General features: G+C 50.0%; 1 protein-coding gene across 2 annotated transcripts; it reads right to left on the bottom strand.

Moving 5' to 3' along the window:
* Positions 1-753: 753 nt before the first annotated feature.
* Positions 754-14,317, bottom strand: PSMD3 (proteasome 26S subunit, non-ATPase 3). Of its 2 annotated transcripts, none has more exons than XM_073797635.1 (12): positions 13,924-14,317; positions 11,383-11,573; positions 9,604-9,741; positions 8,235-8,371; positions 7,132-7,322; positions 6,857-6,960; positions 3,382-3,496; positions 3,158-3,277; positions 2,912-3,015; positions 2,474-2,629; positions 1,381-1,452; positions 754-1,216 (listed from the first exon to the last, which is right to left on the bottom strand). In XM_073797635.1, the coding sequence occupies exons 1-12, from the start codon at positions 14,141-14,143 to the stop codon at positions 1,139-1,141; spliced, it is 1,626 nt and encodes a 541-aa protein (XP_073653736.1). In that variant the 5' UTR covers positions 14,144-14,317; the 3' UTR covers positions 754-1,138. The 2 variants fall into 2 exon arrangements, with proteins under 2 accessions (XP_073653736.1, XP_004311972.1); XM_004311924.4 differs by having other exon boundaries at positions 1,402-1,452; positions 13,924-14,315.
* Positions 14,318-18,501: the final 4,184 nt, after the last annotated feature.

The raw sequence follows: 18,501 nt of genomic DNA, 5'->3' as shown, positions 1-18,501 counted from the left end.
ACCAGAGAACATCAATGATGCGAAGGACCCAATGTGGGGAGCACTGCTGACAGCGACTGGGAGACTTACAGAGACCCTGGCAGGTGCATTTTCCCACCACATGCAGCTGAAGGTGGGCTGGGCATCCACAGGGAGCCCCCTCTCGCCTGACCCCCGCTCTGCTCTCAGGGAGGAGCCTATCCCCCACTCCATAAGGACCACTGGGCAGAACCCTGCTCTCAACCCGCTGGAGCCTTGCAGGAGACCCTTCTCTCCTCTGTGAACCTCACCTGAGGGTCAGACTTGCACCTTGTGTTTGATCCACTGGAAGCCCAGATTCCCAGTTTTAGAGCCAGGAGGTCACTGAGTCTAATCATTTATCTGGCAGATATGGGAAAGGAGCCTGAGAAGTTTGGAGGTGCCAGTTATCTGAGAGCCAGTTAGATATGAAAGAGTAAACCCAGCCCCTCTGATCCCAGATCAGAGTCTCTCCACCCAGCCCTCGGCCTCCTCTTCATCTACAGCTGCTTCGGGTCCTCGGGTCATGCTCCCCACACTGGGTCCTCTGCATCATTGATGTTCTCTGGTTGGCACCTGGGGCGTTGCCGTACACGTACCCTTCGTTCCTGCTGAGCGAGCTCTGCTATCAGAACGATGCCTCGTGGGTTTCTGCCTCTCCTAGCTGCGTTCCCCCCCAGGCCAGAAAAAACTCTGGGCCTGTTAACGTTGCACATGTGAGAGTGAAATAAGAGTAATTAACTGATGCACAAAGGGTCCTGGAGAACTTTTTATTGTTTAAAAATCACAACTGAAGCTTCAAAAAACATACAACCTAACACATGTCCCAGTTCCAGTGCCCTCCTCCCTGGAGGAGAGCACAGGGCTAGTCCCTCCCATCCTGCTGCCCACACTGCTAGCCAGGACCCTGCCCTGGGGAGGCTGCCTGCTCGCCCTCCTGCCCACGTGTGCTACGTCACCGGCTGGGGAGGGGCCCTGGGATGAGGTGGGGGTGACTGGCTCCCTGCACCCCTCAGCCCCTGCACATATGCAGTCTGTGTGCAGCGTGTGGGAAAAGGGGCCGGTTCCCTGGGCAGGGACCCCCAATGGGGAAGGATAAAGAGCCAGTCCCCACTCACCCACCCCTCCCCAGCCCCCCAGCTCAAGGAAAGCTGTCATCGTCATCTTCCGCCATCTCCTTGGCAAACTCCAAGTCCTGCTGCTCCCGCTCCCGCCGCTCCTGGGGACAGAGGGGGCGAGGGCCGGGCTGCTGAGGACAGGTCGGGCTCTCTCACTCCGTCTCCACCCAGGGCCAGAGACCGCCCAAGCTTCGGAGTTGCCCCAGCCCTTGCAGAAAGCTCCCCTCTCCCCTTTCTAGAGGGAAGTTTGATCTTTCAGTCTTACCCGAAGCAGAAGGCAGCTTACCTCCGCAGACTCCAAGTCCTTGTTGTACGATTTGGGAGGAAACCTCATGGCCTGAAGCACAACAGAGAGAGGAACAAGGTGAAGAGGAGGCATCAACGTAACACCCACTCATCGTGCTCCTGCGTGCCAGGCGCCAGGGTATGCGCGGGGTAGGCGATCACTCCCTAGTTCAGTCCGGTGGCGGAGCCGGGCATGGAGACTAATTCATTACTACAACACCACAGGATAAGTGCTGAAGATGGAGAATTAGAAGAAGCCAGAGGTATAAATGATTAACCCTCCTGATCGGGCCGGGAGAGGGACTGGCAGTGAGAAGGAAGACGAAGAATGGACGGGCTGTGGGAGTGGAGGAAAGGCGTTGCAGGCAGAGGACTCAGGGTGTGAGCTGGCCCGGCCTGAGTTCATTGGGGCCAACTGGGGCGGAGGAGGGGGGTTGGCGGAGAGGTCCTGGGTGGGGGGGAGGCCAGGGACGCCGGGGACCAGATCACGAAGGGCCTTTCCTGTCTAGCAGAGCACAGCGTTTGCCTGGTTATAAGTGAAGCTATATCCCTGGTTTCCTGGGGGAAGAGAGCAGGAAAAAAATCGGCAGCCCAACAGTACCAGCACCTAACCCAGCGCCTGACACAGGGTAAGAGCTTAAGAGCCTTTTGTGGAATGAGATGGCAGCCCTACCTTTTACACAATTCAGACTTCGCTAAGTGCCCCAAGACAGTGATTTCATGTAATCCTGTCAACCCTGCGAAGCAGGCAGGGCAGGTAACACCTCATTACCAGCTTCACAGAAGGAGAAACAGGCTCAGAGAAGGTAAATGACTCAAACTTGGAACCAAATCCAGAACACTGCGCTCTGAATCCCTGTCTGACCCTCCCTGGCAACCAGACCCCTGAAGAGCAAAGGGAAGGTGCTGTGGTCCCACAAGCAGTCCTCTGCCCCTTCCGTACACCCAGTGGTTTTACAGAGATCGTCTGGGAACTGTGCCCCAAACCAAGCCAGTCTTCCCTGAGGAACCCGTGGGTGTGGAGGGGGGCACGTTGCTGCCAAGCATCGCCTCTGCAGCCCAGGGCTCCGCACCTTGACAGACATGTTGTGAATATCCAGGCAGAAGGAGATGCGCTGGTGGAAGGCTAGCTGGGGCTCACGGGTGGAATAGATGTCAATCATCTCCTTGGACTGGACGTAGCCCTTCTCGTGGTTGATGCTGGCCTCAATGACGCCATCCCGGATGGCCTGCAGGCCCCAAAGGTAGGAAGAGTCACCAGAAAGTCCATCTTCTAAGTCCTAGAACATCTTGTCCCATCTCTTTGTCCTCCTTGATCTCTCACACACTCACTGGCATACACACACCCTCTCTCTTTCTGTGGCAACTTCCTGGCTTCACTGCAAGACGGGCACTCCCTGAAAAGACTATGCCACTGCTTTACCCATTCCCCTCCTTGGTCAACCTCCTCCCACCCCCATCTCTGAAATAAGGCAGGAAGGTGACAACCGCGGTCCCCGAGCCAGGCCCACCTTGGCAACAATGAACTCTGCATCCTCTGGGCTATCGAGCTGCAGCTTCTGGGCGATGTCCGCCAGGGAGATTCGGGAATAGGAGAGGCTGATCATGCGCACACCTGGGAGAGGAAGGAGCGGTGGGGAAGATGGGGCGGGCACAGACCTGTCACCCGCCCAGGCGCCCACAGGGTTGTCCCTGCCCCTGGAGAAGCCTAGTCCGGGTCCTGCTCTGCCAGGGGCCCCTCAGACGCTGCTCCACACCTGTCTTGATGACGTTGTGTCGCAGTCGGATGATGAGGGTGTAGGTCCCATCTGCTTGAAACTTCTCCCCAAATTGATCCAGGACCTGGTTGAACTTGGCCAGGTTTCCCGTCCTGACAGCTGCAGTGGGGAGAGGAGTGGATCAGATGCTGCACAGGGTGCACACAAAAAAGGGGCCACGGTGCCAGGGGTCCGGCAAGCTCTGGGAGGGGACCAGCCCTTACCCTGGGTCAGAAGGAAGTAAGGCATGAGCGAGCGCTTGAGGGACGGTTGACGGAACTGCAGCCGGTCCGGGATCTCCCCCAGCAACAGCTCCACCACAATCAGAAGCTTGTGCACCTGGCAGAGTGCGACAGAGGAACACAGTGGGCAGGGAGCCCCACCGGGTGGTAGAAGAGAATGAAATGGGGCTTCAATTCAGTCAGACACACAGGGAAAGAGGGAACGTGGCACTGGGACCAGGCCCACAGAGAGAGGAAAAAAATCCTCAAGCTGTGCTGGGCGTGGAATTGAAGCTCTGCCTTGGGAGACAGGCCTTGTGAGCTTCTGACCCTTTGGCCACACCAGGTCCTCAGCTGCATTTCATCTGGCCAATCGGTGCACAGCGCCCTGAAATGGCAAAGTTCTAAAGTACAGGCAGATGGGTAGGTTCTGTGGCTCAGAAATGGTGAGGAAGCAGGGCCGAGAGGCCTAGGCAATGGAATGTGAGTCAGCCAAAGATGCTGCTAAGGAGGTGAACTATGTGTAAAGTTAGTTATCTGGGTAGAGGCAGCAGCTCAGGGAAGGGCCTGCAGCACCTCAGCGAGTGAGCCGGCTGGCTGGAAAATCGGGCCCCTCCTCCTCCAAATACCACTGTGGGTATTTCTCAAGGGCGCCTCCCGTGGATTCAGCACCGTGCAAGGACGACTACGGTGGAGGGGACGATGCCCAGCAGTTACGGAGCCTCCCACCAAGCAGGAGGGACAGGAGCACAGACAGCTAAACCACGTGACAGCAAGTGTCACGAGGGAGGTAAGGGGTTAAAATGGGTGGTGGCTGATGGTGTCCACCCCTGGGCAAGTACCCTTCCTTCGCTCCTCCACCCACACCCACGAGGCTGCCCTGTCCCTTGGCCCTCGGCGTACCCCACGAGTGAGGGGAAAGCCATGCCGACGGCAGAAGCTAACACATGCCTTAAGGATTCTGATGAAGCAGAAAAGGAGGGAGGACGTTTCAGACAAGGGAACAGGCTGGTGAAGAGGCCGGCATACTGGAGGGGGTGTGTGTGGGGCCACCTGGAGAGATGAGCGGGGGCCCGTCCGGGGACGTGCGGTTTTGAATGCCAGGCTGAGTTCTGAGTTTGGAGACAGAACTAGCTAGGCTGTACTTGCTAGCTAGGAAACGCTGAGCAACTGAGTCTTTGGTTTCTACCTCCCTAAAACGGGCCTAACAACAACAATAATACCTGGCTTGCCTACTTCACAAGACTTACAATACTCTACTGGGCGGGCAATGGGGAGAAATGCAAGCTTCCCGGGCCACGCAGACGGGCCTGGAGCTCCGCTGAGTCAGGCAGCTGTGCGGAAGCTGGGCTGGTGGAGGGGAGGATGGCGACCAGCAGGGTCAGCGGCTTGAACAAGGGCACTGGTAACATCAGAGAGGAGATGAATACAAAAGCCATGGAGGCAAATCAACAGATGACTCAGCGATGGTGAAGGGGGTGTGGGGAGGAGTCCAAGATGGCCCGGCGGCTCCTATCTGGATCAGGAGGGCAGGAGGAAGGACTGGTGAGGGGTGCCCAGAAGGGCCTGTCTGGACAAACTGAGGGTGAGGAATCAGGCAGTCTCTACACAGAGATGCGTGGTGGGAAGTCGGATTTGCAGGTCTGGCTTCATGAAAGGGGTTAGAATTTGTATTATGGGCTGAACTGTGAACCCCCAAATTCATATGCTGAAGCCCTAACCCCCTAGTACCTCAGAATGTGACTGGATTTGGAGATAGAGCCGTTAAAGAAATAATTAAGGTAAAATGAGGTCATATGAGTGGGCCCTAATTCAATACGACTGGGGTTCTTATAAGAAGGATTAGGATACAGACGTGCACAGAGGAGAGACCATTTGAAGACGTCAGAAGATGGCCAACTACAAGCAAAAGAGAAGCCCTCGAAAGAACCAGCCATGCTGACACCCGGACCTTGGACTTCTTGCCTCCAAAACTGTGATGAAATAAATTTCTATTGTTTAAGCCACCCAGTCTTGTAATAGCAACCCGAGCAGATTAAGACAGTTCATAACGGACTTTGGTGAAGCGTCATGGAGGTCACAGCTGAGCCATGAAGGCAAATGAGATCACCCAAGGCGAGAATGTGGATTTTCTACAGATGGATACTTTCAACATGCTCTGTTGTGGACTCCAAGTTAAATTCGATGTCTCTCTTTACCCATTCTCACTCTCCCTGTTTTTACTTAAAGCTGGCTTCTCCATGTGGGCTCTCTATCCCACTCCTCCTACCTTGTTCAAGGCCTTGGCCCATCGCCTATTTGCTTAAGTCTCTCTGGGTGGCAAGTTCCCCAACTCTGCCCCTTCCCCTCTCAGGCAACCCTCCCACCTCCTTCCTGGCTCCCTGGCCAACAGTCTACAGGTCAAAGACCGTACTCCAGCGCCCTCTGCTCCTTCTTCTGGCGACCTGGCTCCACCACAGAAAACTGTGAAACCTTACCCATCCACAGTAAAACCTGGTCTGAAAACACTGCTTTACCCCACGAGACCTCTCCCTGGTGCACAACACAGCCTATATGTTAATTACCTGTATTTTTAGTGAATTTTTGAAGAAGCCTTAGTGTGTGTCCTACGTTGTAAAAGCAATCTCTCACTGTGCAATGTACCCCATGTGTCTGGAAAGCCATTCCTTTCTATGAAAATTCTACCCATCTTTCAAAACCCAGATCAAATTTAACTATTTAAGATTACTTTGACCACAACTGAATCTGCCGTTCTCTGAACTTCTGAACTGAAACAAAACAAACCTCCCACCACACTGAGCTAATCACTGCACGTGCTCACCCTGCTCTCTTTCAAGGGCACTAGGAGGTGGATGTGTTAATGTGAGAGCAGAGGTTTGTAGCTGGGAAAGCTGGTCCTAATTCTGGCTACCAGTCTCTGTGCCTTTACACAGGCCGTCAAGCCTTTCTGAGTCAATGTTCTTTATCTATCTCTTCGAGGGCAAGTACCATTTCTTATTCTTCTTTTCTATCCCTCATAGTGCCTAACGTGAAGGTCAGTACTCAAACAACTACCTGGTGACTGACAGCTTTGCCACGGCCAAGGTTTACCTCCACCTGAGTCAGACAGCCTTAGGGAGAGCTCTGGGTTCCCTGGCCACAGACAACACTGCTCCCGAAGGGGCATGTGAGGGACCAGGTAAGAGCCTGGGGTTTATCAACACAATCCAGGCCCTCACCCGCAATGACTACAGGGGGTTCTGGGGAATGAGGAATATTCTAAACCTACGTACCGGGGAGAATACTGGAAACAGAAACTGCCCGAGGTACAGGTAGCGTCTGCCTAACGCGCCCTGAACAGCGTCACGTGCAAACAGACATGCGATGCCACCTTCAGGGTAAGAAGATTAAGGACCTCCTGGGCTCCTCAGATAGGGAAGCGGCACTAACATGGTATGAGACAAGTAAGGGGGTCAAAGGGGTGAGAACTGCCGCTCACCGTCTGTTTGAAGCCGACAGCTGTGTGCTGAGGGGCCTTGCGAAGGGCATTGGTCATCGTCCTCCGGGCCTCTGAGTACTCCAGCTGGATGGCTTTGATGCGCCCTGGGTGTGAAGAAGAGAACTGATCAAGAGGATGGTGTGATCCAAACTCCGGCCCCCCGCAAACCAGAGTGCCAAATGGGCGCTCTTATGCACCAAGGGCACCACTTTCTTAGCAAATTTGCACCGAGTGAGCCCGAGACACCTTCCGGCTGGGGGCCGGGCCCTGCTCACCTGTATAGTAGAGGTACCTTGCCCACTCATTGTTGTTGGCCTGCTCGGGGAACACAGACTTGGACACCAGCTTCTCGGCCTGGTCGTACAAGCTGTAGTGTAGGTAGTTCCGCAGCAGGAGGTTCAGCAGTGTGGCCTGCCCGTCCGCGTCATGCCGCAGGGTGGCGGTCCGGAGCCGAGCGTGCAAGAAGCTTCAAGAAGGAAAGAACCGGGAGGTCAAAGCCTTCACGTAACAACTCTTCAAGCTGCCTCTGACCTCTCCATTCTCTCTCAATTCCTAAAAAAGTGACTCAAACTGCTTTTCTGGTTATTCACTGAATACTCAACAAATGAAGCACTAGTCCAGGTGCACAGAAGGACAGAACTCTGCTCAGGGAACCTGCATTCTAGTGGGGGGAGACAGACAGCCATCACGATGAATAAGCGTACCATGCAGCTCAACAAAAGGTGGTGGGGTGACGTCGAAAGCAGGGTAAGTACGACGGGAACCGCAGAAGGAGAGGAGGATGGGGTTGCAACTTTAAACAGCCCAGTCAGCGTAGGACTCGCTGAGAAGGTAACAGTTAAGCAGAGGCTTGAAAGAGGCAGGGAGGAGAGCGTTCTCGGCCGAGGGAACAGTGCGCTGGCGTGCCCGCGATAGAGCGAGGCGGCCAGCGTCGGGGGAGCAGTGGAAATAAAGTCAAGGAGGCAGTAACGGGGGCCAGACCCCGTGGGGCCTTATAAGCTGACATCACGAGGGCTTTGGCTTTTCCCTGAGGGAAACGGGGAGCCGCTGCAGGTTTCAAGTAGAGGAGCGAAAGGCTTTCCGGCCTGAACCTGCTTGCACCTCTGACCCACTAATGAGTCCTCCCCTGACGTGTGGTGAAGGGAAGAGCCTGGGAGACAGGACTTAACAGGCCAGTGGTCGTCTCCATTTCCTCATCTAGTCTCAGCCTCGCCCTCAAACCCTCGCTCTCAAACCCTTGCACACCCATTACCCCCACTTCCTGCTGGGCACGTTACATCTACCAGCCCACAGCCCCCTGCAAGTCCACAGCTCTGTGGTAGTGCCTGACCGTGTCTCTGACCCCACGGGCCGCGAGCCAGACCGCTGGCCACAGTACCTGCGCACCACATCCAGCTTGTCCAGGAACTCATAGACCCGAGCATGGTAATAGTAACACTTTGCAGCCACAAGGTCCAGGGCCCGGCGGTTCTGAGTGCTGATCTTCTGCATCAGGTCATCAGAGATCTTCTGTGCCTGGGGAGGCAGCCAAAAGAGAATCAAGCGTCAGTGTTTCAAAACGTTAAACACGGAGCCAGCAATTCCCCTCCTAGGCATACGTCCAAGAGAACTGGAAACACACGTTCACATAAAAACTTGCACACGAACATTCATATCAGCATCATTCACAATAACCAAAATGTGGAAACAACTCAAGTGCCTATCACCCAATGAATGGATAAACAAAATGTGGTATATCTATAGGATGGAATTTTACTCAGCCATAAAAATGAACAGAGTACAGATATATGCCACAACATGGATGAACTTAGAAAACATCATGCTACAAAAAAAAGCCAGACACAAAAGGCACATATTATATAATTCCATTTAGATAAAACGCCCAGAATAGGAAAATCCATGGGACACAAAATATTAATAGATTACTGGGCTGGGGTGAGGGCAGAACAAGGAGTGACTACAGATAGGTATGGCGTTTTTCGGTGGGGGCAGTGATTAAACTGGTGTGGAATTAGATAGTGAGGGCGGTTGCACAACCTTGTGAATATACCAAAGACTACTGAGTTGTACACTTTCAAGGGAGTGAATTATTCCTAAAAACCAACCAAACGAAAGCCAACCAGTGGCAGAGCAAGGAAAACACAAAACAGAGGACTGAGGAGACCTGTCATTTTTGGGGCATGCTCTTGGGACAGCAGCTAAGCCTGACAAAGGAGCTGGCCCCGGCTGGAAGGCGTGGTACAAGAGTGCTATCCAAAATGGAGTCTTTCAGTTTCATAATAATAGCTACCATTTATTAAAATGTTGTGAAAGCTTACTACGTGCAGATCATTGTGCTAAGTATTTTTAAAATATATTATTTTATTTAATACTAACAATAATCTTGTAAGGTGGGCAGTTTGTCTCATTTTACACACAGCTGGGAGAAATTAATGTGCCTAAGGTACAAACGGGATTTGAACCCAGGTATTTCTGTCTCCAGACCTACTCTTCTCGAAAGCATCCACTATACTGGGATCGCACCACAGACGGGTACAGAGTGGCCACTGCCAGCCCTTTCCCAGAGCCTGAGCAGGAGTTGAGGGGTCTTCCCCGGATGTGGGGCTGGGTGCATTCCCACACGGGGGAAGAGCCTGGGGGACAGTTAATAACCCAGCGATTGTCTATTTCTTCACTAGAGGCACCCTCTCCCACTAAGCCCGCACCCCGCCTGGGGCGCGTCCGTCACTTGCACGGGCCCCGGCTACCTCTTTGTAGCTCTTGCTGTTCATCAGGAAGATGACCACGAGGAGCTGGAGGTAGGCTTCCACTTCAGGCAGGAGGGGAGCAGACGCAGCTTTTCCTGTTCGGGGACGGAACTGCAAATCGGCTTCTGTGTCCATGGGCTAGAGAGGACATGAGTCACCGTGGAAGAGCTCAGTCAGATCAATCAACCAAGAATTTATTAAGCACTCACTATGTATTTCAACAAATATTTAATAAGTGTCTACTACACGCCAAGATTTTTCTAGGTGCTGGGGGTTCAGAAATAAAGATGACACAGTCTCTTTCTGAAGGGAGTCAAGGAGGCTGGCAATACAATAAATACAGAAAAGGGTTACAGGAGTATAACATCCTTACAGAATATAATGTGGACAGAAAGGATGATGTAAGGACCCCTCGGAGAGCCTACAATCTAAGTAAAGATTAAACCACCATACTTGGAACCACTGCGAATTCTATCAGGCAGGGTTAATAAAGGGATATAATTCTAGAGATGAGATCAAGAATAATGAGTCAGGGAGTTCCCTGGTGGTCTAGTGGTTGGGATTCTGGGCTTTCACTGCCGTGGCCTGGGTTCAGTCCCTGGTTGGGGAACTGAGTCCTGCAAATCGTGCGGTGTGGCCAAAATTAAAAAAAAAAAAAAAAAAAAGAATAATGAAACAAAAAAAAATTTTTTTTTGGTGGGAACAAAGGAATTTGGGGAGAAATTGACATATACATAGTACTTACCTTCAGATCTAGTCACCAAAACTGGAATAATGTGTAATAGATCAAAAGACGATCATGGTGGGTTACTTTAGAGATGTAAAGGTTAAAAACATTCCAGGTGGGGCTGGGAGAGGGGGCGCTTTTCCTTTTTCCCAGACAGTAAAGTCTTCACTGTCCACCTCAAGGATTTTCTGAGTTTTTACATCTATGAAACAGACTGTAAGCATACAGGATTTTAGGGAGATGAAGGTGGCTGAAGGGCCAGTGAGGTTTGAGAAGGGGCAGGACCCGAACTGTATCATGGATGATAAGGGGAGTTTTACAGCCAGAAAGGAAAAGGAGAGGTTTCTCCTGGCATGGAGACCACTACCACCAGCAAACTAACTTCATCAACATGCACTCTGTGCCACACCCTGTTCTAAGAGCTTTCCCCCTCCTCCTCGCCCCCCCCCAAATCTGTTCATCACATTTACCAAATGAAGAAAATGAGGCACAAGGAGGTTAGGTCATTTGCCCAAGTCCCACAGATACCAAATGGTAGAGTTTGGATTCAAATTCAGCACCCCCTCCAAAACCTGTGCTCTTAACCACTGTTCTTTTGTTCCTTTTTTTGTTGCTTTTTTTTTTTTGGCCGCACCATGTGGCATGTGGGATCTGTGGGATCTTAGTTCCCCAATCAGGGGTGGAAGCAAGGAATCTTAACCACTGGACCGCCAGGGAAGTCCCTTAACCACTGTTCTACACATCCTTCATGGTGAAGCTTCGGAGGCAAAAAGGCAGTGGAATAGGCCCCCTGTTGGGGGTGGTGGGAAATGAGTGTGGCTGGAAGGGTCCTGATTCCTGGCTCTTCTTCCTGACTCAGAAGAATGATTCTACAGGGCAGAAGGATGGTCGCCTTGTTAGAGGGCAAATGAGTATTAAGAGGGGCTGTCTTGCTTCATGACTCTGCTATGGCAGGTAACAAGACAGGTCTCCAGGATAGGAAACAGTTACACAGGGTGGAATGTGTGTGTCAAGCCAAGCCTGCACCCTTCACCCTGGCCTGACTCACTTACCTCTTCCAGAAAGGGTAGCAAGAAGTCTCGAGTGGCACTGTTGGAGGTGAAAAAGCCATGCACAGCCTTGTACAGAACGTAGTGGTTGAGGCGGCGTGATGTGGAAGGTAGCATCCGCAGGGCCCGCAGCACGAACCGGGGCTCCTTGCCTGAGACTGCCTTCTCCAGCTGTTTCACGTGCTCCTTGATGTCTGTGGAGGACAAGGGGAGAAAAATGTTAATTCCAACTCCTACTCCCCCCACCCCCCGCCACTCCAGCCAAGCAGTCCTAGGGAGCCTCTTACAAATGGCAGGATGTGGCCAATCACCGCTTTTGCCCTAAGAGCAATAGTTATGGATGCCATACATTGATTTTAAGACATAATCAAGAGACAAAGAAAAATAAAGCTGGGGTGGGGGAAGGAGCAGAGGGTGACAGAAAAAAGAAAAAAACAATGAAAAACAAAAACACGTGGAGATTTAGCGTATCGTCAAATAGGAAAAGACTTCTAAAATTCTTCTGAGAACTGTAAGCAAAAGAAAAATATCTGCAACACATGTGACCAGAGATTCATATTGTTTTTCAACAAGGAGCTCGTATAAAGGATTACAATAAATAAAAATGAACATGAATGGACAATACAAAAAGAGGAATGACAAATAACAGACGTGAAAAGTATATTTCACTAGTATTCAAATAATCACAAGGGAAAACATTTTTCAATTACCATTCTAGTGGTGTTTAAAAAATGATAACATATAGAGTACAGGGGTGAGCAAGACATTTCTGCTCGTATAATGTATATCAGTACAGTTTTTCTGGACAGTAACTACCAAAAACCTTAAAAACAAACGTAAATACCCGTTCAATTCAGGGATCTCTAATGAAGAAATAATTATAGAGGTAGATCAGACACTTGGGCACAGAGATGACGGCTGCAAAGCTATTTGTAACAGAGAAAAATAGACACAACTTAAATATCCAGAAATAAGGGAATGCAATCAATTGGTCGTTTCTCAGTTACCTTTGTATTTTTAGCATAGGGTGCCGGGGTCACATTAACGATATAATAATAATAACAGCTAATATTTATGGAGGATTTTACTATGTTTTCATCACGTATTAGGCACAGTTGTAAACATTTTAATCTTCACAACAACCCAATTAAGTAGGTACTATTACTTGCACTTATAGAGATGAGGAAACTAATCCCAGAGCGTATATTCTTAGCCATTATATCAGTTATTCAATAAATGTTTCTGGAATACATTGAATGCTTTGTTTATGGATATGTTGCATGAAGGCACACAAAATCATCTGTATTTAGTTATGCCTTGTTCCAAACTGTATATATAAACTTGATCTCAATTATGGGAGAGCAGCTCAAAAATTCATAGGAAATAACGTCAACCACGGTTGGGTTTTTTTCCCCCCCTACTTTAGACCTCTTATATTAAAATGTTTATAAGAAACATATGTATATACCCAGTAGGTAATGCTGAATGGCACCTTTGCCACTGGTTGACTATCGTTATTTCATGTAAAATGATCTTTATTAGACACTGAGCCTGCTATCCAACTTCAGAGTAGAAGCTGATGCAGTCAGCGCTACCACATCCTCAAAGCACCACCCAGGAGCCTAACTTTGCTTATTTCAATGTTTTCGAGCTAGTTTCTCGTGCAGTTAAGTAGAGAGAAAACCCGATAAATAGTCCGGTCCTACTTGATCCAGAACCAGAAAAGAGCACCAGGGTCACAGTGGGAAGCTCTCACTCTACCCACTCCAAATGCGGACAGGATGCTCTAAGTAGGAAAAGTGAAATATGAACTTGGAGGAACAAGAGGATGATAGGAAACAGGGAACAGGCACCTAGGAGAAAAGAAATGGGATTGGTATATAGTTTACGTGGAAGGTGAACATTAGGAACTCACACATCCGACACCTAAAAAGTTGGAGTGTGTAATGTGTTTAAACTCTTTAGAAACAGAGTAGGAGTAAGTGCTTGCAGGAAAAGAAAAAGAGCAATGGGTTCGTTTGGGCACCTCAATTACAGCAACAAGGAAGCAAGATACTAGGTAGAAAGGGGGAGTTAGGGGAGTTTGCTAAAGGTAGTTAAGACAACAGAAACCATTCTTAAAATGCAGGAGCCAGTATTTGGCGTCATTCTGACCCCCTTCAAACATAAATACAGACACTGGTTTTTAGAGAGATCAATCGTGCACTGGGGTCGCTAGAATCAGTCCGGTGGGATGTAAATGGAGTAATAAGGTCAGAGGAGAAAACTCAGAAGAGTCTATGGGCCCAGTGAGACCTACTTCTAGATGCAATCCCCAGTGGGGGGTGGTGTGTGCGAAGGGAGGAGTCCTGAGCCTAGAGAAAACGTTCAGTTATCCGGGCTGGGGTCGGGAGTGTCAGGGTAGTGGGGGCAGGCATTTTGGGTGATCGCAAGGAACCCTCAAGTCAAGGTGGTAGAGGCTGCGCTGGCATCCCAAGGAGAGGGTGGATCACCGCTGCGCTGTCACCCGTGATAATGGCACGTCCCCGGCCCGGGCTCTCTTACCCTCCAAGGTGACGGTGTCTAGCTCTCGCTGGGAGTGCTCAGCCGCCGCAGCCGCCGCCTTGCCATCGGTCTCGCCAGTTGATCCGCCACCCGCCGCCGCCTCCTCTTTCATCTCCACATCCTGGGTCGCCGGGGGCGGCGGTGGTTCTTGTTCCCCTCCGCCGGGCGGCGGCTTCGCCTTATCCGCGCCGCGGCGCCGCGCCGAGCCCTCCTGCTTCATGGCGCCCGGGGTCGCGGCCTAGTCCGGGGACCGAGGCCGGGGCCTCGCGTGAACCCTCGCACCGGAGACCAGGAACAGAGCCGGGCCTGCACACGAGCGCGGACTCGCGTCGGGCCGCACGATGACGGAGCACCTGCAAACCCCTTCCCGGCGCTGGGCCTTCTGGGAAACGCCAGGCCGGGCTGGCCGATGGCCGAGTCATCAAAGGGGAAAAAAGTCAACCGCCGAGATGCAGGATGGAGGCGGATCTTCGCAGAAAGAGCGGGGAGGAGCCTTTATGAATTTGCGGGGCTTGCTTTGGAGTGCTCCAGTGTGTTGATTTTTTTTCTTGCGCCTCTCGAGTGCATTTCCGTATATGTCCACAAGAGGTCACCTCAGGCTCCAACTGGGTTACCGCGGACTCCACCGCGAGTAACCCACCCCGCGTGGAGTGGGTAGGGCCTATCGGAACGTAGGGCGTGATGACGCCACGAGTTGCTGGGCGGGTTTCATGCCTAAACTCGCTCAATTTGCGCCTGGCAAGAGGTCCGTTTTGGTATCCAGGAGGCTGGTCTTCAACCGCCGCCCGAAGGGATGTGGAGCTAGGTTGTTGGACTTAAAATAAAACCAAACTGGAGACAAGGAAGAACCTTATGGGATTCAGACTTCTTTGTCCGAGTTTAGCTCGTGCTGAAAATAAGGCATAAAATCTCTGCAGCCTGGGAGTGCGGATGGGGGCAGAGTGCATTTGTGTGTGATTACTTAAGTTTAATAAAATTTAGGGGTCCACTCTGTGAGGCCCAGGGCTAGCACATTCAGGGGGAGGGGTGGTAAAAAACAGCGCCAGACTGTAGCCTCCTGGAAGCCTTGCTCTGGGCTGCTGTGTATTGTGAGGCCAGAGGAAAGAGAGAGGCCTCAGGGGGTACGTTGGGGCGCCTTTATGCATCCAGACAGACACTGTAGTGAAATGGGGGAACAGAATAATAGTACACCTAAGGAGCACCTAAGAATCCTCCAAGGGAAAGAAATTGGACCTGAAACCCTGGCCACTTATCTTTCAAAGGAATCCTCCAGCGATTCTGCAGGAGGAGGATACAGTTTCCAATTTCTTAAGACACAAAACAAAAACTCCCTTCCTATCTTGGAACTTTTATCTCTTCCATAAATGGAAGTTTTAAGTTTTAGACCAGGTCAGACCCTGCAAGACAACCTAGCCCTGTTGCAAGGTCCTAGAGGGCAGAGAATATGTTTCGACTATATTCTCCTTTATATTTATACAGAGAGAGGGTATTCTCTGTATTCCTCCTTTTGCACTATTGCAGCGAATAGCTCCTTGCACTAAACAGCCACTTACTCAATGGAAAAGTGTGTGCTCCAGTTTTAGGGGAAAAATGCCTTGGCCAATTCCTCCCTAACTGTCCCCCTGCCCCCTAGGACTGGGAGAAGGATAACAGGACTTTTGAATCATCACTGGAATAAACTCATGAAAATCTCTTCTTTGTAACACCATATCTGTAACTGAAGGTGGGCGTGAGAATGGTAAAGGAAGAAAACCGACAGGTTTTGTTGTTCATCTTCATGAGGTTACCCTTCTGGATAGTTAAGGTGTTAGCTCACTTCATTGTTAAGTTTACATCACAAGGGAAAAATAATCAAGTCAGCAGATAACTACCCAGTATGTCCTTGAGCAATATAGCGAGGCCTTGGAAGATGCCCCAGAATGGGGGAGGATGGCTTAACACAAAACTTTTGTCAGTGGGTCATGAATTCTTGGTGAGTGAGGGAAGCAGCCTGGGTAGGGGGTGGCTAAGAATGGGGAGAGTCTGACTCCTGGGGCCAAAAACCTTGCAGAAGTTATTCCACCCATAAAACTATTTTAAGAGAGAATGGTGGAAGATGTTAAAACCCAGCTTTAGGCAGAGGAGGCTGGTATGAACCCAGCAGTTTTATGACACTGAATGTCTGTATTAGCCCTTCCACATGCCAACCTACCCACATGACAACCACGCTAATTGGGGGCAGAAGAAGGAAAGGTGAAATGAGAAGATAATATCACACTTTCTTTTTAAAGTTTGGCATCAGTCTAATTCTTGGGTACTGTTTATTTATTTAGTTTTACTTATCTGCATTTTTTTTTATTATCTGCATTTTTAAAGAAATTTTATTATTTTTTTTTTGGCCGCGCCGCACAGCCTGCGGGATCTTAGATCGAACCCGGGCCCCCAGCATTGGGAGCGTGGAGTCTTACCCACTGGACCACCAGGGAAGTCCCATCTTTTGCCTTTAGAATCTAGACTCCATATTCCACACCCTCACAGTTCTTCTCTAAGCATTTTCCAGGTGGTTTGAGGACCACATGATAGTATTCATGTACATGTAATCTCTATGTAGTATGATAATGTTTATTTATTTTTTCCTGGCACAAATTAAGAATTTCCTTAGGATAGGTTCTTCAAAGAAAAACACCAAAAGACATTTCACCCAAGGTGAAATAATATTTTTTTCATCAATTCCAGTAAAGCTTGATTTTTGGAATCATAAGCGGTAGGGGTTTTACCCAGATGATGCACTGGAAGATCTACAACTGGATAAACCATTTCCTGAGGTGAGAGAACATTTTCAGTCTTATGATTTGGATCATATGGGGGAAAAACGTCCATAGCCACACTCCATAGATTATAATCATTGCTAAATATTTAGCACAGTGGAACAGTGAAACAAATGGACGAACACCTAAAATGTATAAAGAAAAAGAGGACTTCAGATATTTGATTAGATAGGGGGTTCTAAAGGGGTAGGGGTTGGGCTAGGAAACTGTTTAATTTTGGTTTTGCTGAAATGGGTCATAGTTTTAAAAGTTTGAGTGTTTCCACTTTTAGAGGACTTAAGCATCAGCAGATGGGTTGTGGAGCCATGGGGCAGGGGGACATACAGAGTTGGACAAGTGGAAATTGATTATCTTGGGTAATCAGCTAAGGTTTCCATCATCCTCAGCCTGCTGGCTCCCAAACGCCCTTGCATGTCAGGACAGGGCACAATAAAGTAGGGAAGGCCTTAGGAGAGCAGGAAGCCAATGGAAAAGGCAACTTAGGACGCCTTGGTCAGTAGCTGCAGGAGGGAGAGGCCAGCGTAACGGGCACAGAGGCGGGGAAGGGTGTCTGCGTCCCATGTGTACTGGGGGCCCGATCTCTGCACTTCCAGGCCACTCAGCCCCACTAGGGCCTCTGTGAGGGTCAGTTCCTCTTCCCCAAGAGAGGAAAGCAGCTAAGGCTGCAGGGGGAAAACACCCTCTTTATCCTGGAGGAAATTCCGTTCCATTGTGCTCTCCACCCAGAAGGAACCAAAGTAGTATGAAAAGGAAGAACTAGAAACCTCTCTTCCTTTTTCCTAACTCAAAAAAACCATGAAGAGGGCTACCGTTCTTTTACTATAACCCCTTTTGTTACATTACATGACAACTCTGTCTGGCCCTTTTAATAACGCTGAATGATGAGCAGCAATTTGTTTTTAGCCCCATTTGACAGAGGAGTGAATTGAGGCAGACTCAGAGACATTAAGATTTTCTCACATCCCTTGGTTAGGAATAAACCAAGTCAGAGTTTTCTGTCTCTTCTACTAGGATCAGGTTGAAAAACCCAGATAGTTGCCCAGAAGGGCACTCTTTTCCCTCTAGTTGTGAAATAGCAAACAGGAAGAAACATGGAGAGAAATGAGAAGTGGGCATGAGCTCCTGGGATAAGACAGAGGCCCTGGAGGATGGTTCTGTCATTAGGCGAAATTGTATCTTTCCACTGGTTCTAGCTGACTCCCTCGCAAACTCTCCCGACATCTGCCATTTTTTCTCACCAGCTTTAGCTGCAAAGGTAAGATCTTTTTCTCCATGGATTGTACCAGCAGCTTCTGTTGGGCTTCACTTAGCTCTGGAGAAGAAAAGCAGAGAAAGAGATGTGTGGGTGCAAAGGGGACTACAGGCTCCCAGTGGGTGTATTTCCAGAATGTTGGCATCCGTTGATTCATACATTCATCCGTGGTTGAATGCCTGCTCTAGGCCAGGCACCTTTGCTGGATGTGTTAGGTAAAAATCATCCTCTCTTCACTCAAGGAACTTGCAGTCTAGTGGAGAAGACAAAGTAACATGCAATTATAATCAGGCTGTTACAGGAGCCATAGCTGAGGGTCTACTTTGGTCTTGGTGTTTGAGGGCAGGCTTGGTGAAGGAACAAACACCTCAGCTTACACGTGAAGGTCCAGAGAGTTTTTCAAGGTGGGGGAATGTTTCTTGCAGAGGGAAGAAGAGAATTCAGGGGCAAGATCAGAAGATGTTATCCTCGAATTAAAACTAACAGATATCGATATAAACGTGATGAGCTTAGATATAT

This window comes from Tursiops truncatus, chromosome 20 (assembly GCF_011762595.2).
Source record: "Tursiops truncatus isolate mTurTru1 chromosome 20, mTurTru1.mat.Y, whole genome shotgun sequence".
Classification (NCBI taxonomy): Eukaryota; Metazoa; Chordata; class Mammalia; order Artiodactyla; family Delphinidae; genus Tursiops; species Tursiops truncatus.
Note: the sequence above shows the minus strand (reverse complement) of the source record. Positions and strands in the feature narration are given on the sequence as shown.